This window comes from Papilio xuthus, unplaced genomic scaffold (genome assembly GCF_000836235.2).
Source record: "Papilio xuthus unplaced genomic scaffold, Pxut_1.1 DF827680.1, whole genome shotgun sequence".
In the NCBI taxonomy this organism is placed as follows: Eukaryota; Metazoa; Arthropoda; class Insecta; order Lepidoptera; family Papilionidae; genus Papilio; species Papilio xuthus.
This window is the reverse complement of record NW_013530969.1, coordinates 1,557,551-1,581,481: the sequence shown is the minus strand read 5'-3', so window position 1 is coordinate 1,581,481 and position 23,931 is coordinate 1,557,551. Positions and strand designations below refer to the sequence as shown.

Sequence of the window (23,931 nt, the reverse complement as noted above, 5' to 3'; positions counted from 1 at the left end):
CTGTATTTACAAAAAGTATCCTAATTGTACTTGTTAATTACGTGCGAAGATGACTATGTTATACTCCTTAAGTATAACTGTAGTAAAAATACGATGCTTCGTATGCGGGTGTTGTCACAAGAATCAACTTATATTAGCAAAGTGTAGTTTGACTGCGTTCTTGTACACTGACTGTATATTGTAAACATTTCTTGTGGAATCACAAACTGTTACTCTTTCACTGCGTAATATTTTAGTAAACTTGTTACATAGATAGATGTATAACATGATTATAATCCGATTGATACACGTGCAAAATGTTTGGAACTACGGAGCCGAGGCGTCGAGTAACGGATATTGTGATATCAGAGGAAGTATGCGCCTCTAGCTCTAAATTTAAGATTATAATTAGATTTCATTACTTTGATTAGTTGTATTGATATGGTTCATAATAAATAATCCTTAAAATGCTTATATTGTTGTTTTTGTCAACCCTTATGATATATGACTATTTACATCTGGGTATAGTTGCACATTTTAATCTGTTAAAGTAAAAATTAACAGTTGACTTAATGTATGAGGACCTAGTAATATCAAAATAAAATGAATAAATTTAAAAATAACATTGTCATTTCTTTATGTACTTTAGTTGAGTATTATTATTTCGTTATTCGGACAAGTACTTTTCATTACTTAAATCATGAATCTAGGTAAAAAATTTCCTATGATTTGAAAATTAAATAAGCCTAGAAAAACAATATCAAAACAAATTTATTTAAATGCCACAATGAAGAGGATAAACTAAAATTATAAAAAACAACAGAATTGAACACATCTTAATTAAATATTTAATTCTAAAGGTCTTAAGAGATTTTTCAACACAGTCATTATTCAACTTTTGAAGCTACACTTAATTCAGCCGATGTCTTTTTATAAATACTATACAGAATAATAAGATGACACACATGTAACATTGCACTTGTTGCATCAGTGCTTGGGTAGGTGTTCCAACAGAATTCAATCAGGGCTAAGATCAAAAATCTTACAATAACAGAGAGATTGGTAGACCATAAAAGATAGGGTAGGCTATGAAAATACCATGAATAGAACTGGTAATGTAGACTCCTTGCACATACTACCCCAATAAAGTTGGTCAGAAACATAGGCAAAATGAACAATTGAGAAATTATTTCAAAGTTAATGCTGTAATGTAGTTTCTCATTTTCATCTACAACTTTTTTCTTCTTCACATTTGTATTTGATGTTTTTTGTAGCATTGATTCAAATGAATTAAGGAACTCCTCTTGGTCTTTTGTTAGTTTTTCTTCATTTACCTCTTGTACTTTTAATTTATCTTTCATCATTTTTGCTTTTCTCTTATTCTCAACATTTTTAGCATCTATTTGTGGTTGAACTTGTTTCTGAACATATCTTAGTCTACAATAACTCTTAAAATATTGGACAAACATAGGTAAAAATATTACAAGCAGCAAAATATGTATTGCTAACAATGTTAAATGGAAATATGTATTTTCAAACACTTTTACATCAAGGAATCTATAATTTACAGTCCAGGTGTGATTAAAAACACGACCTAGATCAAAACTTCCTCGCAAGTAAGAAATTGGTGCTACTATTAAAAATGGTAAACCAAGAACTAGTTGAATTAATCCACACAAAAATATTTGTTTGATAGTATCTTTTAAACCTAAATTTACTAAATAAAAAAAGAATAAAGCTGGGGCATACAGTATAATATTCATTTTAATAGAAACACCTAGACTATAAAAAATGCTTCCTAAGTGCCACTTTGATTCTAAAAAGTAATTTAAAGCAATGTAAAGGAAGAGAACAGCTATTGGATCATTGAACAATCTTAAAACATGAATTGAGTGTATTCTATATGAGGTTAAAATTGTAATAAGAAGCACATATGGCGGCACTTTTCTTGTCTTTTTATAAATCTTAAAAACAAAGTGTAATTGTAATAAATATATACCTATGAATATATATTGAGCAAGTTTTATATTTTGTCCTTGATTTGTTAAGAAATAAAACATAGAATAAATATAAACAAATCCAGCGGGGTAGACTAGTGGACCTGTGTCCCCCCGAAGTTGACTGTAATCTAATGTTCCATTAAGGAATCCTTCACATTCTTGCATATAGGCCTTCCAGTCAATTTCTGTATAGGGTACTCTCTCCACAATCAGTATGTTGAGTATCAGCTCTGCAATAAGTATAATGAACGCCGTAATCGACAGTTTCGCCGGGTTCAGGAATAATCCTTTTATAAAGGTAAAGCTCATCATTTTTTTCACATTTCTGGACATGTCTTCAAATTTGCTTCGACTTCCCATATTACAGTTTATCTCTATGGATATCGATTACGCTATTTTATCTTTAATAGAAATGCAAGTAGACTTTCGTAATTGATCTGTATCTATTTTAAGACTCTCATTGTCACCTCACATATCCCAGATATTTCATTGCAAATTAGATGGGGTCTAAAGTGTACACTATAGTTTAAAATGTGTTTTATATATAAAACGTAATTTTCAATGTATACGATAAGATAAAAATATGAAAAACTACATAAAAGTTACACTTGATTACTTGTTATTTGATTTTATCGTTTGGAATAATTTTGATAGCAAATAACTATAAATAAACTGATAAACTGACATGTCAGTTTGTCAGACATGTTGTGTTGCCAAGTGTCCCAACACAATCTGTCAGACTGACACTTGCCGACATTGACAGTACCACTGACACCCAAAATCAAAAAATATGGATAATATTATATATGGTCAAATTAATAACAAGTAAAAGTTTCGGTTCCGTAGACACTGAAAGTAAATTATTTATAATGGTTATATTCAAAGAAATTTTTTATATTGGTCTGAGCTTCAAGCTACGGAAGCAGTCTTGAAGCTAATCAATTTGAAGGATCATTAGCGGCGAACGAATAAATATCATGTCAGCAAGTTTTTATGAGGTATTCTAGAATTTGGTAATATTTGGTTTTGAAGATTTAGTACTTTTATAAAAATAAATGAAAACTCGCAAATTGTTTATATAATATATTTAAGATACAAATAGGCCCGCTAAATCCGTGGTGTTAATTGTTAATCTCTAATATTTGTGTAACAGGTAGGCTAATATTTGTTTTACTGTTGGCCCATTCAAGATTTCGTTAGCTTGGTCAAAGACGAGTTTAGCCACGTAATTATCTATATGATCCTTTAGTTTGGTATATGTGTCATCAGGTACACCAAGATTAGTTCCACTTGTTCCCGAATCGCCTAAGGATCTCATTATATCAAAACGGGTCCCTCTGAATTCAATCTGAAATAAACATTTCGACGATCTTTATTTAGGCCACATATAAAAAGAACTATGGTAATTAAACCACCTCAGGAAATTAAGCTACAAAAATAAAACGTCACGAATATGTAAAACCGTTTTCTCCGATAACTATAGAAAAGTGTCATTATACCCATAAATAAGTATATCATACTTTATTATAATATTACAGTACACTTTGCTTTAAACTTACCGCTACATCGCTGATGTGTATTCGAGTGTGTTGACCTACCAATTGTAAGACTAACTCGTTGTTGAGCTCCGTAGGTTTCGTCTGTACGGCTCCTAGTACTGCTATTCCTTCAAGCGCTAAACTGAAAATGTAATAAACTTCTTATTATATCGACGCTGACTTTACTTATATTGACGCTTATTATGAATTAATTCCACAGTAAAATTTACTTTGTAACAAAGTCTAATATAATGACTTGTTTAACATATCGCTTATTGTGACCCATTTTTACTTAAATTTAGAAATTGTGACCAGCTATAGTGACTCATATGATTCCTGATACTTTCAGTAGTGTTCGGCTGCAGAAGAGGCATTAAAGGCTGCAGAATTAGCTCACGATCTGTTTAATAGCAATAAATTATTAAAATAATTTGACGATGGTGTTGATTTTTTCACATAATAGTGTTAGTGACTAAAGCAAATTATTCAAGCATTAGTGATTGCTAATGTAAAAATGAACAAATATGTAGACTTATTTATCTCTTTTTTACTAAATCAAACATACGGGATATTGTACATATTATATTATTAATACTTTGTTTTACTTGGATTTAGTATTCCACGATTGTTATTTCCCTTTGGTTAAAGTTGAAATTTGTTATAAAAATGTACCTTAATCGTCCTTCAATGTGTATTGGAATCCTATCATCCCATATAACGTAACAATTTAAATTCACTGTAACAAAATTCAAATTTAATGTTTCTGCGAGTTTGCAGTGTTGCATTAAAATAATAAAATCTTCTTTCAATTCACATAGCTTGTAAACAATTTTTTTTATCTCGCTCGCGCCCCAATTTCGAGAGGACGAAATATCACATTAAAAAAGTATACTGCTTTACAAATATCTTAGCGGCTCAACGTCATAGCATCATTCCTTTTCCACCCACTGTACCATAAATTGTGTTCTGCGCAGCGAAAGCGACTCGGGCGATATTCTGAGCCGTCAAGATATTGAGAACATTATACAAACATTAAATTGAATTAAATATAAATAACATTGCCGTCTAGACTTACCGCCGACTAAGAGCTCCGGTATATTCAATGCATAATCCAATCTTCCTGTTTTAAGTCGTACTTCCACTAGATTTTGAACAAATTTAACCAATCCAGTCGCGTTATAATCCTTTAATTGAATATAACCTCTGCAAATTATTTATAAACGTGATTTAACTGAATTACATATTTATATGTGCATGTTGTTAAAGAACTATAGGCCCGTCTCGTTTCTGAACCATGTCTTCAAGTTATTTTCCATGATTATCACGAACTGTCTCGCACGCAGATTCGATGATTTCCATGTTGTCGAACAAACCCTGTTTTGTAAAAGCTTTCTAAAGGCTTTTAGTACCGTAAACTACATATATATGATGCGGCAGGTAATGCTGAAGCCACGGACAAATCGAATTAGCGTAGGTAGGCCTATCACAAGATCGATGATGTAATCAAGATTGTGGTATTCTGGACCAGGGCGGCCGTGGACTGACCGATGATCGTGACGATCTTTGTAGGAAATCTTCGCTCAGCAGCAGGCGTAAGAGGCCGATATCATGATATTGTATGTTGGGTTGGACAAGTTCTAAGTTTTGTTTACTTACTTAAGTTTTTGTATGTCATCATTAAAGACAAATGTTGGCATGTAATCTCTGGTGTATGGGTCTAGCGGCGGCAATGTGTAGAAGCCATATTTAAAAAGCAATCGCGAATCTTCTAAAAACTGGCGCGCGTTTCGACTGGCTATCAAATCCTTACCATCTAACGTGGGATAGCGCTTTGACAAATTGCCTATTTTTACTTCCGCATCGTAAGGTCCCAAATGTACGTATGAGTATTTTGGCACTGTAACAAATTATTATAATACAATTTTTAACAGTGGTAGAGCTCGCTTTACCATCTTCGCACGAATTGGCCCGGCTTGCCCGGTGAAATACCACGACCACACAGAAGACAGGCGTGAAGTGCAAGAAATTCCGCTTTTCGTCTGATGAGTGTACATCCCGTAGGCCTAATTTAAGTCCTCCTTCCCTTCCCACCCTCTTTCTAATATGGATAGGTTGGAGAGTGGAAGTGGACTTTCAGAATGACGTGATGCATGGGAAAGAAAAATATTTTCTTTCCGTGTATTCTCTCCTCCGTCGATAAAAGGTAGGCAACGCATATGCAATTGCGTATGTCGATGGGCAACACTCGTTTCGCTATTTCAGGGATTTCAAGTGGCTGCTCGCTCGTTTGCCGTCTTTTGATATTAAAAAATCCTAATTAAAGCTACATACTTACTCAATCCGTTTAATTCCAAAGGTAAATTAGCATTCACATACGCAATAAAACCTATCAGGATTACGATCTTCATGCTGGAACACCAAGCGGCCTGATGGTTATCCAAAAAATAAACTAACTTAAAAACATTATCTCTGATATATGGTGACCTGATTTACTTATTTTTTTTTATTATGCAATCATTTTAAAGTTATTAGTTACGAGAAATCGATTTCATGCTCAAATGAAAATTTGATATACCATTATTATTGACATATCTTATACCTTTAAATGAGCAATTCTACCGTATTTATATATATATAATTGGAATCTCAGAATCGGCTCCAACAATTTTCATAAAATTTAGTATATAGGGGGTTTCGGGGGCGATAAATCGATCTAGCTAGGAATCATTTTTGGAAAATGTTATTTTATTCGTGTTTTCCAATTTCCAAAAAACACAATTAAAATAAAAATACCGAGCAAAGCTCGGTCATCCAGGTACTTAGATACGTACTTATACATCGTATTTACCTATTTTATGGTTTAACGTTTATTAAAGAGTTCATTTAAATGGTTTTGTTTCTATTTACTAATACTGCACGATAGATGCAGTATTGCTTGAGTAGCTAACATGGCTTTTGTTCTGGTGGAAAAATCGATAGTTATTTCATGTTATGTGGAGGGATGATTATCGTATTACTAAGAAAGTAATGAGCTTTAATGTGGCAAAGGTTGAGGATGACCGAAGAAAATGTGGATGAGTTGTGTGAAATAGAATATGCGTAAGAAGGGCGTGAATTAAGATGACGCCTGATAGAGATACATGAAAGGGTAGTACATACTATGCCGACCCTCCGTAAGGACAATGAAACTTAATTAACGTTTATTTTCGTGGTAAATCATCAGATTAATGATTAGGCGGTCTAGATGATCTTCAGTATGAATTAAATTATTTGACACATGGAATAAGCTGTTGGTCTAGTTAGTATCTTGAATCCAAAGAAATTTATATGTTTGTTTTAGTTATTATATAACGTACACTTAACCAAAGACAAAAGTCTATCTGAAACAGGCATTGCAAGGCTGCGACTACTGTAGCGCAGGTATTCAACGAAAAAGATCATACACTAGGTCCCCTCGTATTACCTTCGATTAAGATAAATTGACGTAATGTGCGTAAACAACTGACCTGACTAATCGTTGGTTTTTGACACCAAAATCTCTTAATAAAATATATCGCCATCCCTGTCTTTGAAAACAAAAACAATATATTTTAAACGGAGATTTTAGTCTCCGAAACACACGGTTAGAACGTTATGATTTTGCTACAAATGCTAAATGGACGAGGAATAGTAGATGAGAAGTTTAGGAAAGATTTTAACTGAGTGATGGCAAAAGGAAATTAGGCTTTAAATATGTAAAAAAAAAGTGCTTTAAGCAACTCGAGCGGGTTCGAAGGTATGGTTGACTCTTCCTGCTTGTAAGTAAGTATATATGCAGTATACTTTTACCACAGTAACAGTTTATACTTTGACGTTTTGCAATGGGGCGAAACGCTGCGGTGACATATTTAACATCTATGTATATAAATATCAATTGCTGTACGTTAGTCTCGCTAAAACACGAAAATGGCTGAACGGATTTATCTTATCTGGGTCTTGAAATGCTCGTGGAGGTCTAGGGAAGGTTTAAAGGGTGAGAAAAATTCGAATAATGGCCGGGAAGTAATTAAGTTTTTTTCATCCCACGCAGACAGAGTCGCGGGCGACAGCTAGTTATTAACATTAATCTATCTTACTAATATTATAAATGAGAATGTTTTGATGACCGGTCCTATGCTACCCGCTTATTATGGTTGATGCAGGTAGCACAGGGCCGGTCATCGTGGCGATCTTTGGGGGAGGTCTATGCCCAGCAATGGGCGAGTCATGGCTGACAAGCAAGCAAGAATGTTTTGATGGATGTATAGATGTTTCGCTCGCTGAAAGTTGGCACAGATGTAGAATATAGTCTGAAAGAAGTCTTAGGTTAGTAATTAATTTTTTTTTAATTCCGCGCGCAAGGAGTGGCGGGCGATAGCTAGTTAATATAAAATATGCGATACTTTAGAATTGCTGGCTTAGCCATTCTAGTGAGGGTCATTTGAATAACTGAACAGATTGATTCATTTAGTTGACTAAAAGAATTGTGGGTGACTTTTTGTTGTTTTATTCTTCAGGAGCGCATCGAGGCTGTCACCGTAATCCCGCCTCTCTAAAACCTTGATGTAAATCTTACTAATATTATAAATTCGATTGTTTAGATAGATGGAAGGATGGATGTTTGTTTGAAGGTATCTCCAAAACGGCTAAACGGATCTCGATAAAATTTGGCAGATATATAGACAATAGCCTGGAACAACACATCGGCTACTAATTATGTTTCTTTTTTAATTGTGCGCGTACGGCCGTGTACGGACGTGTGTCGCGGGCGACCGTTAGTCTCATATAAATGGGTTGAACTAAAAGTATAATATAAAACTATTAACTATAATAATAAGCAAATATATCTTGAATTCATTTATTAGAACATTTATAATCCGGTTACAAGCGGCTTAATTTGGGATTACTAGCCAGGAGATATGCGTTTACTTGATCAACGGTCGGCCCGTCGAGAATTTCGTTAGCTTGATTGTAGACCATTTTAGCTAGGTACTCATTTACGTGATCCAACAGACGGTGAAGAAAATCGTCCCATTCGCCAGAATCATAGCCCAGGACTCTGGAGTTAAGGCTACGTCCTTTTAAATATGGCATAAATTGCGCCTAGAATAAAAAAGAAATTATTCGAAATGGTTTCACATCACTTCTTGGAAATATATCCTAAGTATCATTAGACAACCAATTAAGATGGCGCGGAAATGCGCCGCGATTACATGTATTTTTATAGCACTAGATGGTGGACGAGTCAACGCAACGGCGCCTGATTTATGTACAGACGACACAATATTCAGAAAAAGGATTTTCATGATATCTATCCCCTTTTCTGTCAAATACACTTTACTTTTCATCGCATCTTATTTGAAAAGGTAGGAAAGGGGCAGAAGACTCTATTGGGTCTTCGATATTCCGCTGATGATACGCAGAATTCTTGTACTTGAAGCATTACTCCTGTATATGTGACATGTCACCTTGAGGTCGTCGACGTGCAGGCGCGTGTGCTGCCCTCGGAGCTGGTACACCAAAGAGCCTTGCGATTGCACCTTAACCACCTGCAATGCGCCTTGCACCACCACGTCATTCAGGATTACGCTACAAACCAAATCACACCATAAACAAACTAAAATTTTACTAATGTTTTGATGGATAGATTTGTTAGAAGGTGTCTCCAGAACGGCTGCGTGTATCTCGCTGAAATTTTAGCTAGATATTTACAGAACATAGTCTGAAAGAAAGTTAAGTTGAAGTGCTAAATAAGTTTTTTTTTAATCTTGCGCGGATTGTGTCGCGGGAGATAGCTAATTTACGATGAACTCGTAAATTCCAAAATACTTTCCTTTACATTACCTTTATTTTACACTTTATCATAATTTACACAAAATAAAGTCAAATATCAATATCGCCGAAATGTACTGAATTTCACTTGCCTCTGATTACCTAATTTAGGAAATGAGGAGGAAGACTTTCAGACGAGACGAAGGATAATATCTAATTTAACCAAAAGAAAGAAGAACGTTATGCGTTCACTCCATAAAGCAGGCTTGTGAGGACTCAAGGCACATAACAATCAAAACCCAAATTACCTTAACTGTCCGTCGGCATTGAATGGAAGTAGACGACCAACCAACAAACGAATATCAGCAATGGCTGAAATGTAGAACATAATTAGTAGGTAAACCACATATATATATAAATAAATTTTAAGCAATGTTAATAAGTAGGGGTCACTTATGTACAAACCCTTATTGTTTTGTTATAGTGAAATTTATTATTTTTACTGTTTGCATATTGGAACATTCTTTTCATAATTTTTTTGGTAATTATTGTATTTTACGAGATTATAAGTTGTATTTTCTTCTTTATATGAAGAAATTACAAGAGAATAGACGACGCAGATTAAAAACTGACAGGAAAATGTGAACTGAACACGACATTAAGACAAGTTAAAGTTCCTCCTTAATCAGTATATGTATTGCCTATTATCGGTATATTGAACTTCAAAAACAGATTATGGATTCGAAGCCACGGCTCTATTTGTCCTAAATAGAGACTGTCTATACTTACTAACAATTTGTACTTGCGGCACCGAGATTCTGTAATCCACTCTACCGTTACCATAACGTATTTCCAATAAATCACTGGTAAATGAAACTAATCCAGTAACGTTGAAATTAGATAGACTTGCGTGAATCCTGCAACAACACACCAGCTTGTGAATAAATTAGTTTTTTGTTAAAGTTGTCTACTCGATGTATTTGTATTTGTGGTTTTTACTATAAGTTGTAAGTATATTTAACATCCTGGTTTAAGAGTCTACGCCAGTGGTTCGAAAAGAGTACCCGTTCGCTTCGTAGAGCCGTATCAAGAGGGCAAGTTGCCTTAATGACCGCCGACATTCGAAAGACGATGGCACTACCAGAAGAAGAACAAGGAAAAGTGTATTTGTAAGTTCGTAAGTCCTTTCTACAGAAAAACGTGAATTTGGGAAAATCTAATAAAATCTACATGTCGTAGGTCGACGCTGGGAACACACCCACAAATCCTACTAATATCATGAATGCGAATTTTTAGATAAAATATGAAATTTGGCTTAGATGAAGAATAATGCCTAGAAGGATACATATTAATTAAGGTTTTTTTTTTAATTTCGCGCGGACAGTGTCACTGGCGACTGCTATTAAGATTACAAATAGATGCAAGGTAAACATCAGGACTTTGAGATAAACGAAAAGTAAAGAAATGTATACATATTATCCTAATCTTACTTATATTGTAAATTCGTAAGTTTGGTTGTTTGGATGGATGTTAGATGGTATGTCCAGAATGGCTGAATAGATCTGGATGAAACTTGGTTTAGATTCAGAAAACTTACTACACTACCTTACAGTTGTTTCCTAATGCCGTGCAGATGGTAATATTATAAATGCGAAAGATGATTGTAACACGTAACTCCAGAACGGCTAAACATATTTGGGAAAGTATGAAACGAATAGATAATAATTTGGAATATCCAATAGGCTAACATTAACATATTACACGTTGACAAAGTCGAGGGCGATGGTTGGTGATTTAATCAATGAAATAATGTGAATGTAAATAGAACAAACGGTGGATCCTTACGAAAGGTTAATGTCATCAGCAACGACGAGTGGAGGCATTTTAGTTTTATAATATGGATCTAACGGCGGCAATGTGTAGAATCCAGTTGGGAAGAATATCTTTACGTCGTGAAGAAACTGAGCGCCTCTCTTGCTGGCTTTTACGTCGTCTATGGTCATAGGCAGGTATTTTTCTGATACATTGCCGATCTTATACAAACCATCGTAAGCCCCATAATCCACCCAACCATATGGTACTGTTAAAAATATACAATTACAGTTAGTAAAATCCAGTTTTAGAGCTACTGATCATATCTAGAAGCACCGTATTGTCTCCGCCAGGACTAGCCTTAACAATGGAGTAGATATATAGGTATCACCTCCTTATTTCTGATTGTTCCAACGATTTTACAACCATCATTACTTCGGCGTAGAATCTATATAATATAAGAAAGGTGAAATTATAGATTAAGGATTGGATTAACCTCGGGTTGGTCTAGAATGATGAACAGACGATGTAATGAAATTGAGACTCTGTCGTAATAAACGTGATAATGTTACTTACTTGCTCCAGAAAGTTCGTTGTACGTCTTGGCGTACGCACAAGCGACCAAACAAAACAATAGAAAACTCTTCATGTTGGAGAGGTCCGATTGCGTGGTCAATCAGAAACTAAATAAAGTTGCAGAAAACGCGTCTAATATATGATATGAAATTTCATGGACTTTATTGTTCAGCGATTTAAAGTCATTAGTTACACAAAATTGATTTTTTGCTCAAATAAATATTATACACAAATTGTTGTTATAATGCATTCGATAAGTATTTATTACATGTATTTAAATAATATGGTATTAATCAATTACTATTCGATGGTCTTATTATCTTAGGTTTCTTAATTTTATGATAGCCTAACACTAGACTATAACGACAAACAATGTAATGCTTTAATAATTATGTACATCTTGTAGCCATTAAGGGGGTAATGGGTTTTTAGTTTTGCTACAGCGCTTTGAATAACGATTTACAACTATTATATCTTATATTGCACTTTTTGCTGGACTTTCAATGAATCTCGAATGGCCTATATGCCAAAGAACAAATAAAATGCCATCCCAAAGAAAAATAACAGTGGTAGAGCCCGTTTTAACAACTTCGCAGGAATTGGCCCGGCTCGCCCGATGAAATACCACGACCACACCGAAGACAGACGTAAAGTGGAAGAAATTCCGCTCTTCGTTTGATGAGTGTGTATCTCGGAGGCCTAATTTAAGTCCTCCTTCCCTTCCTATCCTCTTTCTTATAAGGAAGGGATGGGAAGTGGAAGTGATCTTTCCGGAAGAGTATGCGTATGTCTATGGGCAACGGTCACTTCGCTATTTCAGCGATTTTAGGTAGCCGCTCACTCGTTTGCCACCTTATGATATAAAAAAAGAATGTAAAAAAATTCTATACTGCTTTATCCGAAACTGAAAACATTTTATAGAGCATGTTAATCCGATGTTCATTCCTTAATCGATTAGTGGATAAAGTCTATAGCATAAGGATTTTGCTAGGTAACGACATCCGATGTAGAAATTTACCATTGATGTCAGTCTTTAGCTTAAATTGATTTTTTCCGAAAGAAATATTAATAATATAATTTCACACTCAATTGAAAGCGAACTTGTATTTTCTGCATCCAATTAAAAAAAAAAGTCGAACCGTTACGAACCTTGTGCGCTTACGCATGTTTCAAGGCAGTTGTTTGCTGATAATATAGACTTATTTTTAATGGCTTGGATTTGGTAAAGATAAAATTTTTGCTATTTTATCACTAATTGCTCAGACAGTGGGATTAATTAAGTCTCACTATTTTTATTAATAATTTAGAACTTTATTTCTTACATCCACTGTATGTCTCTTGTGCTGATGTAAACTACCTAGCCACGTGTATCAGCTCTGAACTGGTTTAAAAGTATAGCTCACATAAATTTGATTTTTTGTGCATTGCATAAATTCAATTAGTTAGATAAAAAAGGTTAACGGCTAAAAGGTTGAAGTGGGTTGAAGGGTGATCAACGGTGATTCAACTAATTCGTTGAATTAACACCCGACCCTACCTCCCTCGTCGAAATCGGTACAGTCAATCATAAGCTCTAGGTACTCGCAATGGAATTTAAATACATACAAACCAACATAAAAATCTTTGTCAGTCGCTTAAAAAGACACATTAATAAATGATTTATACCAAATTTACATTATAAAAATAGTTGGTAAGTTGGAATTTTTAAATACTTTGACGGGTCAAAGTGACTTGTCAAGAATTGTCATTGTCAAATTACGTCTGTGTTTTGTATTGTAAAGCAAAGCGCGAATAGTAAATTGTTGCAATTTCTCAGATTATGTTTTAGTATTTATCATGGCAGGCAATTTCTGGCAAAGCTCACATCATCAACAATGGATATTAGATAAGCAAGACTTGGTCAGAGATCGACAGCACGATTTAAACATTTTGACAGAAGAAGAATATCAAAAAATATTCAACTTCTTTGCAAGTATAATTCAAGTTTTAGGAGAGCAACTTAAGCTTAGACAGCAAGTTATAGCGACGGCTACAGTTTACTTTAAGAGATTTTATGCGAGAAACTCCTTGAAATGCATAGACCCTCTGCTTTTATCGCCTACATGCGTGTTTCTCGCTTCGAAGGTTGAAGAGTTTGGTGTTATATCAAATTCTAGACTTATAACTACTTGCCAAACCGTTATAAAGAATAAATTTAGTTATGCATACGGACAACAGGAGTTTCCTTATCGGACAAATCACATTTTAGAATGTGAGTTTTACCTTTTAGAAAATCTTGATTGCTGTCTAATTGTATACCAGCCATACCGGCCTCTGCTGTTGTTTGTGCAAGATATAGGACCAGATGAACAACTGCTTACATATGCTTGGAGAATTGTTAATGACTCTCTGAGAACCGATGTCAGTTTACTTTTTCCACCTTACCAGGTAATTGTGTATACATTACTTTTTATTCACTTTTGTAATAATTTAAAAATTAAGAAAAAGCAGTCTAAATGAAAATCACTATACTGACATACAATGTTAATTTACTTTACAGATTGCAATTGGAGCCATGCATATAGCTTGTGTAATGCTTGGAAAGGAAAACCTAAAACCATGGTTTGCGGAACTCAATGTTGACATGGATAAGGTATTGCATGTTAGAGTTGTACAATACTGTTCATACAATAGAAATAAACTAAACCAAGATATAACAATCACAACCTAAATCAAAAACACAAGCAAAATTAGTTATTTATGACAACATGGAGTCATTGACATGCACATTCCTATTGGGAACTTACTACAGATGCATGTTGTAGTCAAACCAAAATACCAATTTATTAGTTTTTTGTATTTGTTAATTATTTACAAGATTTTTTTTTTCTTCAGATCCAAGAAATAGTGAGATCTATTATCAATTTATATGAAATGTGGAAAAGTTATGATGAAAAGAAAGAAATACAAGGACTCCTGGGAAAAATGCCAAAACCTAAACCTGCACCCCAAAGATAATATTTCCTTTTGACAGCAGTATTTTATAATACTAAAAAGTTTCATATTGGAGTTATTGTGACATTAGTTACAAAGTGATAAGTGTTATAAAGACAATGATTTAACAGCTTTACTGTTATACCCAGAGTGGTTAATTGTTCACAAAGAGTGACCCTTAGCATATATTTAGTATGTATGTACAAAACATGATTAAATTTTTTATAATATTTCTAGCTGTTGCCCGCAACTCTGTTCCAGCGGAATGAAAAAGAATGAGTAGCCTATGCATTCTGTGACTATGTTCTATAATTATGCAAAATTTCAGCGAGACCTGTTGAGCCGTTCTGGAGATTCCTTGTAATAAATATTCATCTATCTAAACATTCGCATCTATAATATTAGTAAGAATAATCTACTCATCAGTCAGAAAAAAAAACATATGATAACTAATTTTAGTTCTTCATTCCTTGTGATGTTTCGATTTTTTTTTTCGGAACTCCCCTCTTCTGAGCCTCATTGCTCTTGCAATGAGGCTAACAATCGGAAATGTAGGGTTGAGTAATTATTTAGAATCTATGTGAAGCATTTAAGTTATGAAAAATTAATATAAGAAAGTGTTGATGTACAATAAAAAAATGATTACATATAAAGATGTATAGGGAATTGCCTTACATGTGATGAAGTTTTTACACATTTGTTCGAAGATGGGCAACAGAGGCTGTAGATTTTTGGAAATAGTATTACGGAATAATGATTTTTAAGGTAACTGCTGTAAGTAATAAATATTTTAAATGTTAAAAAATAAACATTCTGTACTGTACTTTGTATTTTAAGATTTATCAATATTGGACATGAAAGAACATGCATTTAAATATTGACAAATACAAATCTTTGGGTTTCCACTTCTAAACTTTGTCAGTCTCTAGTTATAAAATAAACTATGAAATTTACGTAAAAAGTCTTGGTAATTATCTATTTTTCATATACATATCATAAATTGCTTGTAAGCTAGCTTACCTCTCTCATATAATTTCTGAACAGCTCTGTATAAAGCAAAAACTGTATTTTGTTGTATGTATATTTTATTGAATTGAATGTATTTAATGATTTTCATATGTTATTCTTTTTTCTATGAATTTTTTTTCGTCAGTACCACATTTATATTATTATTAAGCTGGCAACGTATCTGCGGTTCCTCTGGTCTTGCAGATGTCCATGGGCCTTGATGAATACTTCTGTGTTCCCGCTGCTCATTTGTCCTCTACTCTTATAAAAAAATAACTTTACGCAAAGTACCTAATTTTGATTTTAATTGTTTTAGCAAATGTTTATTGTTGTTTAAACTTAAATCAATGCATAATTTTAATTGAAATGGATGTCCACCCAACCAGTTGATATAAGGCCTAGTGCTAATAACTGTTAGATTAGTATTAAATGTATGTATATGTATTGTGTATATATACATTGTATAAATATCAACTTCCTCCCGGATAAAAGACTGCTATGTAGTATTTGAAATACACAAATGATGTAAAAAAAAAACTTTGACTTTTATTATAACCTAAAATGTCTATCTGATTCGACGAAGGCTGCTACTGCAATAAATGTTCGCTATCTTTTTTTTTATATCATAAGGTGGCAAACGAGCGAGCGGCCACCTGAAATCGCTGAAGTAGCGAAGTGACCGTTGCCCATAGACATACGCAACTGCATATGCGTTGCCTATGCCTATTTTCCCTTTCCATGCACTTCCACTTCCCATCCTTTCCTTATAAGAAAAGGGTGGGAAGGGAAAGAGGACTAAATTAGGCCTCCGGGACGTATACTCATCAGACGAAACGTGGAATTGCTTCCACTTCACGCCTGTTTTCTGTGTGGTGGTGGTATTTCACCGGGCGAACCTGGCCAATTCGTGCGAAGATGTTAAAGCGGGTTCTACCACTCTTAAAATTAGATTATTATTTCCAGATACTTTGTCTATACATAGCATGGAGAGGGGAGAAAAGAATGACATTTTTATTGAGTTGAGTTTGTAGGTACAACGTGGGGTATGCTGGTTGCATTACGCAAATCGCAGTTCTGAAAACTACTGTTCTGAATGCAACTTATCAAATTTGGCATAAATATAGAACACAGTCTGCAAGAACACATACGCTGCTAATTGTTTTTTTTAAAGTGTCTTGAGCGACTGCTAGTAGCATTATACATGAAACTGACTTTGATATTTTTTTACTCAGCGAAGTCAGATTTGTGAAAATTAGAATAACATTTTTTATTTATTACTAGTATTGTCGCCCGCGACACCGTCACGTCATATTAAATATAAACTTAATTAGTAGCCTATGTGTTTTTCCAGAGAGATACTTTCAAACTAAAATCCGTCCATCCATTCATCTGAACATTCGCATTTATAATATTAGTAACATTGTAATTTGTATTGATCGGTTGTAGCTACTATATGCCTTCTACGATTTACTTCCTTAAGGCAAGTTGCATGGAGGAAGAGTAATTGAATTTGTTTTTAAAGAGACTCAATACATCAATGACAACACACACAACGTACTCTTTGGATATCAGCCCTAATTTTTTTATTTGTATTCTCTCAGGCTAAGGTATGCAAATAAGGTCATGTTTTAAAATTATTCAATTTAACGTTTATAATATAACAGAGCGTAAGTATTTAAAAATCTATAATTAAAATAATTGATGTGTCGCAATGGTTTTTAAAATAAGATCTTCCCCGACATCAAATTATAACACGGCTCGAATATCTGCTCAAACAAAAGTAGCATTTACACACGTCGCTGGGTAACGACATATTGTATAAGAAGCCCAACCAAAACAATATCTTGTTCTTCAAAACATCTTCCAGTGGTATTGCGCTCAGGTGTACATAATTTTCAAGAGGATTTTCTTAAGGAGAAAGTGTTCCTATTAAATAAGGATGAATTAAATAAAATAAAGCATTTATCATAAAATTTATTTGTACATAAAGATAAAAATACTATTTTTATTGTGAAAGTTATGGTAAGGAAATTCTATAAGTTATAACAGGACAGTCATTAAATAAACTGTTAAGGAGAAATTTAAAATACAAGCAGAGCGATATGCTTCTTCCCTTTTACTTTACACTAGTATTAACTTTTAATTTATGCCACTTTTACATGCAAATAGACTGTAGACTTGGATGTATTTTCATGTCAAAGAAATAATAATTCATTGTCGTTAAAAGCATGGACACCCTACTCAAAGTTTCGTATATAAATTAGCCACAATTTGAATCTTCACTTGTTCAGGTCCGGCATTGCTTCCAAAATGGCTTTAAGAATTTCAAAAAATCAGTTGTTCATTTTGTTAGTAGTAATAATTAATACGGCTTCTGGCGAGGATGCAACAAAGAGGTAAGATTTGTAAAACCATATTGCATGTTCTTCTGGTTCTTTACAACTAATCTGTTCGGATAGGAATATACAGTGATATACTAAATTACTTAATTTTCGTCGCTATTTAAGCTAACTGCAGTACCTAGTCTCATTTTAATGGTCAAATATAAGTCTTTAGTGTAAATTTTTCGTATTTTTTACTAACGAATTTCTTATTTATCCATTTAATGACTGATTAAAGCATTTAATCATTTTGTATGTTTTTCTACAGCCCGGCGAATCCTGATGAAAAAGGTAACTGCACATGCGGGGGTTTCTCGACGTCGACTATAACGGCGGAGAGCGCGCCGCTGCTGGCTCAGTCGCCCGGTCTCATGGTGAAGTGTAACGAGGAAGGCGAGACTGCTTGCAAGAACCTCTGCGTCGCCCTCGCCAATGTTACCAAAGCTAAAGGCCCCGAAATACTCTGCAAGAGACTTAAGGACGCTGATGAACTTAAGGTAATCACTAACTTTACATGTCAGTAGAAACTCGTCCAAACTTAAAACTCCTAATATGAAGTCAGGATCTCAGTATTTGCTCTTTTCCAATTTTAGGATCTATATCATCTTAATAGCGCCTGATGAAAAAGATCTGCAATTGAATTTTTGCGTTCGAAAAGCATTTAATTTTAAGAGTCCTTTTAACCGTCCTCCTTGAAAAGTTATATATAGCAGACAATATTTTTTATATATATACAAATAAGAAGCGCCTATTTTTTTTCTTTACAGCTATCGGCGTTTTTCAAAGTGTGCGAAAATCCTTGGATATACGCAGATATGACTGCAGATGAGCCTCTCTGCTGCGAAAACGAGAAGATTAAGACATGCGCGTCTGCACCGAAAGACAACACCACTGCAGTTGTCGATCCCAAGACTGTTATGTGAAACCTAAAAACACATATCTGACATACAAATGAAGCTTACCTTGATATAGCTGCTATATGTTTAGTTAAGACGTTAAATATATTCCACATTTAAAATTATATATGATGTTAATAAAACAAAGACATATCTGAATTAAAATGTATTTCCTTTTCCGTGTTCCAATTGTGCGTATAACAGACGCACTTTAAAATAAAAGAAATAAAAACAAAATATCACACAATAGTTCAATCGGAATAATAAAAGTACTGACAAAACGAGAGAGTTTTTAATATTATTTTCGCGTAATTCCGTTTTTTTAAATTTTCTAAGGACTTGTCTAATTTTAATCAATTCCGCTAAGTTTAAAACTATAAATAAGTTCAGGTAGAGAACAATAAACTTTTAATATAGTGGCAGCTTACGTTTCCTTTATTATTATTCGATAAGCGTACTTGTAATCGAATTCAATGAAAATGAAAAATCAAATTTACAATGGCTGACAATAACTTTTATTGTCTATGGATTTATTTCGCATTGTTTTAATGTTTAAACTGAGTATACAAACATGTCTGTTTTTAAATCCTTGGTTTTAAATACCAAAATCACTGTATAAAACATATCGTTATCACTGTCATTATTTTTGAGAAAACCGACACAATATGTTTTAAACAGGCATTTTGGTCTGAGAAACCCACGGTAAGTCTGCGATTACTATATCCGTTTGCTATAATATCTGTTTTGTATTGAATATACATAGAACAGCATTAGTTTAAAGTATTATGCATACTTTTATTTTAACTTTACGGATTTCTTAACTTAGTTATTACAACATACCTATATTATGAAGATTGAATCACAAAGTATTTTGCAGCTACTTATACCGATTTAATTTACGTTACAAAAACTACACTAAAATGTTTCACAAAATCACTTGCATTTTATTTTAAAAAAAATTATTTAATTAGTAGTACATAAGTAAACTTGCATTTTAAGCTATTTTACAAATATTTTGCTTCACCGCGTGAGAACCTTGAATCTAATTCTTGCGCTTTCTTTATGATGGACCTCTTTTGTGCCTCATCAAAGCGGTTTACTTGGAGGTCGACGTCCCGACTGAACGGTCGTCGTTCCGGCTTCTCGTCTTCTTTATCGTCCTTCTATAATTAAACAGATTAATTAATATTAGAAGAGTTTTAAATATGATCAAGTAATTTACATTTCTATAGTAATTAAAATTACCTTCTTCTTCTTTTTTATTTTCTTCTGATGCATTTCGAGTAAACTTTCATCTCTTTTATGCTTTTTCTTATGTTTTCTGTAATAAGATACGACAGGTTTTTTTTTTATAATTATTTACATAACAATTATTACTAGATCATTACCTAATTAAATATAAACGCATTCAGGAACAATTTTGGGGTTTGACCTCCATTTAAGAGGTTTGAACCTTTCTATTTCAATAATAAAAAAAATTACGTTTACTAACTTTATTGCCTTCTCTTGTTCATCGTCCCTGCTTGCGATCTGTTTTTGCCGCACTTCCTGCTCCAGGGCGGCTGCCGCGTCTTCCTCCTTCACACGCCCACTTGCCTTGCGAGCCTTATCTTCCGGAGTATCAGTCCAACTTGACCTAATTAAAAACACACATATGTTCTATTTTCAATGTGCAAAAACATTATATTTATTCATAATAAATTAATTTAGCAAACTCAAAACATAGTGTTTGTAACCAGGAAAGTATTATCTGTATGTTTGTTTTTAATATTGTTGTTGTTGATAGGAGTTATTTATATTACCTGTCACTCATATCTGGGCCTTCTTTTGCTCTGAAGGTTCGTGCCTCTAAACCTAAATATTTAGTTTTTCCTTCCGGTAATTCCAACATCCACTGCTCTCTCGATTTAACATCAACCTTGTTCAATGTGTGTCCATCTAATTTCTTTATTTTCATGTCTAATGCTCTCTCTTCTAGACTTTTATGTGCATTAGTCCATTTATCCTCAGCCCCAACTGGCAATGGACCTACAATACTAATATCTTCATCTAAACTCTCATAATGAGTTATTTCTTGACTCTTCTCTTCAAGCACCTTACGCATATTGCTAGGAATTGATGGACCTAAAGATAGAAGACAAATTAATAGAAATTTTAAAGTAATATAAAATGAAAATAATTATTCTTCTGATGCTTACCTAAATGGCGCGGTTTTTTTGATAAATGTGGAGGTAAGGCTGGACCTTCTGTCCCAGGAGATGAACTTTTATCACATCTTTTCTCCAAATGTGGAGGCAAGGCAGGTCCACAGACACCAGACTGCAGTGTAGTCCTTTTGAGTTTGTGCCTCAAGTCAGTTGGATCAATTATGGGACTTTGTGATTCATCATCACTTAGTATTTCACCTTCTTCGCTGGTCTCTTTTTGCCCACTCTTCTGTGTGGAAGTGACTTCTGGAACTTCAGAGCTACTTATTTTATCTGTGGTTATTTTATCTTGAATATCTGTTGTACTGCTCACTTCCACTGAAGCTGTGGACTCTTGACTCTTTTCTTTATCAGACCTACTCCCTTTCTTTTTATGCTTCTTTCTGTGTTTTCTCTTTTTTGTCTTATTTACTTGTTTTTCCAAATTTAAAAGTTTTGCTCTAAGTTTCTCATCATCCGAAGAATCTATTTCACTAGATTCGTCTGATTTCTCTTTTATAATTGCAGGTATCATGTTGTAGTAAGAAGCCGGCTTTTCTCCTACAGAACTGTCACTGTCACCATGAACTTCAACTACAATAGGACTTTTAATCTTTTCCCTAGTCACCTCTTGGGGATCTGGTTTAAATACTTCAGATCTTTTCGACTTGATTTCACTGGATGAAGATATATTATCTAATTCATTTGCTTCATCTTTATCTGTCTTCTTTTCGATTATATTTTCTTTTTTATTTTTGATATGAATCGGAGATCTGTGTGTTTTAGATTCTGATCTACGCATTCTATCTCTACTTCTACTTCTGTTGTGTTTGGATTTTTCTCTAGAGTCCCTATCGTGTCTTCGTCTTTCTTGTGAATCTTCCCTATGCCTACTTCTCTCAACTGATCGTCTTCTTCTTACTGGTGAATATCTTGAATACCTATGCCTGTCCCTTTCACGAGACTCAAAAGCTTCTCTTCTATCATCTCTTCGTCTATCAAACTCCCTATGATATCTTTCACTCTCATTCCTCCTATTTCTTCCTGAAGCTCTTGAATCTCTTGTGTGCAATGAACTATCTCTCGATTTAGAATGGTGACCTGCTTCATCTTGTGTCTTTGTCTTACATTTGAATCTTCCTGTTTCTGAGTCACTGCTTGATTCATCGGATAGCATAATTGTACCTAAAACCAAAAATAGGTTTAAAATAAATAGGATAAGAAATAATAAATTATTCTATTTACAAATTAATTTTATTTTACAGATTCTACAAGGTATGTAAATGATTTAAAACATCTTAGCTATTTTCTTAGCGCTGTAACGGATTGACTTCAGAAATCCGGCAGTTGGTATGCCTTTTAATGATTGCCTTACACTTGATTGCCAAACTATATCCTTTAGGATTTGCCTTAAAATAACAGGACAGTCTATATCATATGCAACAGCTCTAAGTACATCCTCCATGTCTTGTTGAAGTCCTCCATGATTCCAAAACTTAACAATTCTTTGCTGCGGCACCATGGGTAGCTGCATCAGATGATGCAGTTTGGTCTCTGGGTGGATATCTTGGTGACACTGTGAGTCATTGGTTGCAAAGTCAACATATACATGGAACTGTTGAAGTATTGGTCTATAAAGTTCACGGAAATTCAACAACTGTGGTTGAACAATATTTCGCACTTTATTTTTGTTTTCACCAAACGTCATTCTAAAGTCACCTGCATAACTTAGATTGGAAATGGCAAAATAGAAATCATATTCTGAAAATGTTTCAGGTAAAATAAGTAAGGCGGTGTGCACAGCGGACCTTAAATTTGACTGTAGAGCATTCTGCAACTGTGAGCTGTTTGTTTGTTTTATTATTTCCACAGGCTTGTGCAGACGACCTGCTAAGTAGAGATCATTCCAGTCTAGTAAATCTGCAATGAGATCTTTTTGTGACACTACTCCATATTTGATAGTGACATCTTCTTCCTTCATTTCCACCAATGTATTAAAGTAAACTTTTGCTCCCCAGTTTTCCTGAAATCTTGCAATAAAACCTTTGCCTAGAAATCGAAGAGCTGAATAGTGGGATGGATTCATTTCAATGTTAGCTCCATGCCATCGGTACGAATTCTCAACGCAATAGATTAGATCAATCATATTGTGTTTTTTCTGGTTACCAATTTGAGGTTTAACAGCAGACCCATACGCGAAGCAGAACGTTAAATTTTGTGGAAATTTTGATAAGATTCTATAATAGAGTGGAGAAACATCTTTAACTATACCAACTGCCTTCGTTACTGAAGAAGTCATAATTAGAAATTAAACACTTATTGCGAGACAATAGCTGCTGACCTGTGGTAAGTTTCTTTAAATCACGAGGTATTGTTGGTTATGCACCATAACTACCATATACACTATAGACGAAAATAATCAGTATTTCGAAGAAGTACTACTTATTACGTAAGTAAAACTGACAATAACATTAATACTACTGTTTAATTAATAGATCAAAAACATTTTTATTGAGAAGTATCTTTAAGCGTCAGTCAAATATGACTTATGACATGTCAATATAATAGACAACCAAACTAAGAAAGAGCAAGAGCTTGGTGTTCCACAGAAAACATATTTTTTTTTATTATTTTGCACAAAAGACCCTTGCAAAAGCAGTGTTTCATGATTATAGTTTAAAAGGGCACATCTGCTTCGCTTTATAACTTTTGTACTTATTGAAAAATAATTAACACCAAACCATAAATTTTATTGTCAAAATCAAAAAATTAACACTGACAGTGACACCTGT

The 23,931-nt window shown here is 34.0% G+C and overlaps 7 protein-coding genes across 7 annotated transcripts; 2 read left to right on the top strand and 5 right to left on the bottom strand.

The window, feature by feature from the left end:
• Nucleotides 1-804: 804 nt before the first annotated feature.
• Nucleotides 805-2,695, bottom strand: Alg3 (Alg3, alpha-1,3- mannosyltransferase). The gene has a single exon (XM_013311050.1). It carries the CDS (start codon nt 2,337-2,339, stop codon nt 867-869), a length of 1,473 nt encoding a protein of 490 aa, XP_013166504.1. The 5' UTR covers nt 2,340-2,695; the 3' UTR covers nt 805-866.
• A 354-nt stretch (nt 2,696-3,049) lies between these two features.
• On the bottom strand, nt 3,050-5,986 carry LOC106117077 (uncharacterized). Its single transcript, XM_013311149.1, has 6 exons — nt 5,853-5,986; nt 5,174-5,414; nt 4,593-4,720; nt 4,190-4,253; nt 3,539-3,659; nt 3,050-3,327 (listed from the first exon to the last, which is right to left on the bottom strand). Exons 1-6 carry the CDS (start codon nt 5,923-5,925, stop codon nt 3,115-3,117), a joined length of 840 nt encoding a protein of 279 aa, XP_013166603.1. The 5' UTR covers nt 5,926-5,986; the 3' UTR covers nt 3,050-3,114.
• A 2,393-nt stretch (nt 5,987-8,379) lies between these two features.
• On the bottom strand, nt 8,380-11,824 carry LOC106116891 (uncharacterized). The gene is made up of 6 exons (XM_013310949.1): nt 11,696-11,824; nt 11,153-11,387; nt 10,097-10,224; nt 9,616-9,679; nt 9,004-9,124; nt 8,380-8,638 (listed from the first exon to the last, which is right to left on the bottom strand). Exons 1-6 carry the CDS (start codon nt 11,766-11,768, stop codon nt 8,417-8,419), a joined length of 843 nt encoding a protein of 280 aa, XP_013166403.1. The 5' UTR covers nt 11,769-11,824; the 3' UTR covers nt 8,380-8,416.
• Nucleotides 11,825-13,424: 1,600 nt separating this feature from the next.
• On the top strand, nt 13,425-15,018 carry CycC (cyclin C). The gene is made up of 3 exons (XM_013311094.1): nt 13,425-14,122; nt 14,235-14,327; nt 14,570-15,018. Exons 1-3 carry the CDS (start codon nt 13,532-13,534, stop codon nt 14,690-14,692), a joined length of 807 nt encoding a protein of 268 aa, XP_013166548.1. The 5' UTR covers nt 13,425-13,531; the 3' UTR covers nt 14,693-15,018.
• A 2,949-nt stretch (nt 15,019-17,967) lies between these two features.
• Nucleotides 17,968-19,118, top strand: LOC106117090 (uncharacterized). The gene is made up of 3 exons (XM_013311161.1): nt 17,968-18,072; nt 18,326-18,554; nt 18,825-19,118. The coding sequence occupies exons 1-3, from the start codon at nt 17,987-17,989 to the stop codon at nt 18,978-18,980; spliced, it is 471 nt and encodes a 156-aa protein (XP_013166615.1). The 5' UTR covers nt 17,968-17,986; the 3' UTR covers nt 18,981-19,118.
• A 383-nt stretch (nt 19,119-19,501) lies between these two features.
• On the bottom strand, nt 19,502-23,702 carry LOC106117360 (GPALPP motifs-containing protein 1). Its single transcript, XM_013311636.1, has 6 exons — nt 23,481-23,702; nt 21,152-22,324; nt 20,756-21,077; nt 20,446-20,589; nt 20,199-20,274; nt 19,502-20,116 (listed from the first exon to the last, which is right to left on the bottom strand). The coding sequence occupies exons 2-6, from the start codon at nt 22,314-22,316 to the stop codon at nt 19,958-19,960; spliced, it is 1,866 nt and encodes a 621-aa protein (XP_013167090.1). The 5' UTR covers nt 22,317-22,324; nt 23,481-23,702; the 3' UTR covers nt 19,502-19,957.
• On the bottom strand, nt 22,380-23,481 carry LOC106117362 (phosphatidate cytidylyltransferase, mitochondrial). Its single transcript, XM_013311637.1, has one exon. It carries the CDS (start codon nt 23,436-23,438, stop codon nt 22,428-22,430), a length of 1,011 nt encoding a protein of 336 aa, XP_013167091.1. The 5' UTR covers nt 23,439-23,481; the 3' UTR covers nt 22,380-22,427.
• Nucleotides 23,703-23,931: the final 229 nt, after the last annotated feature.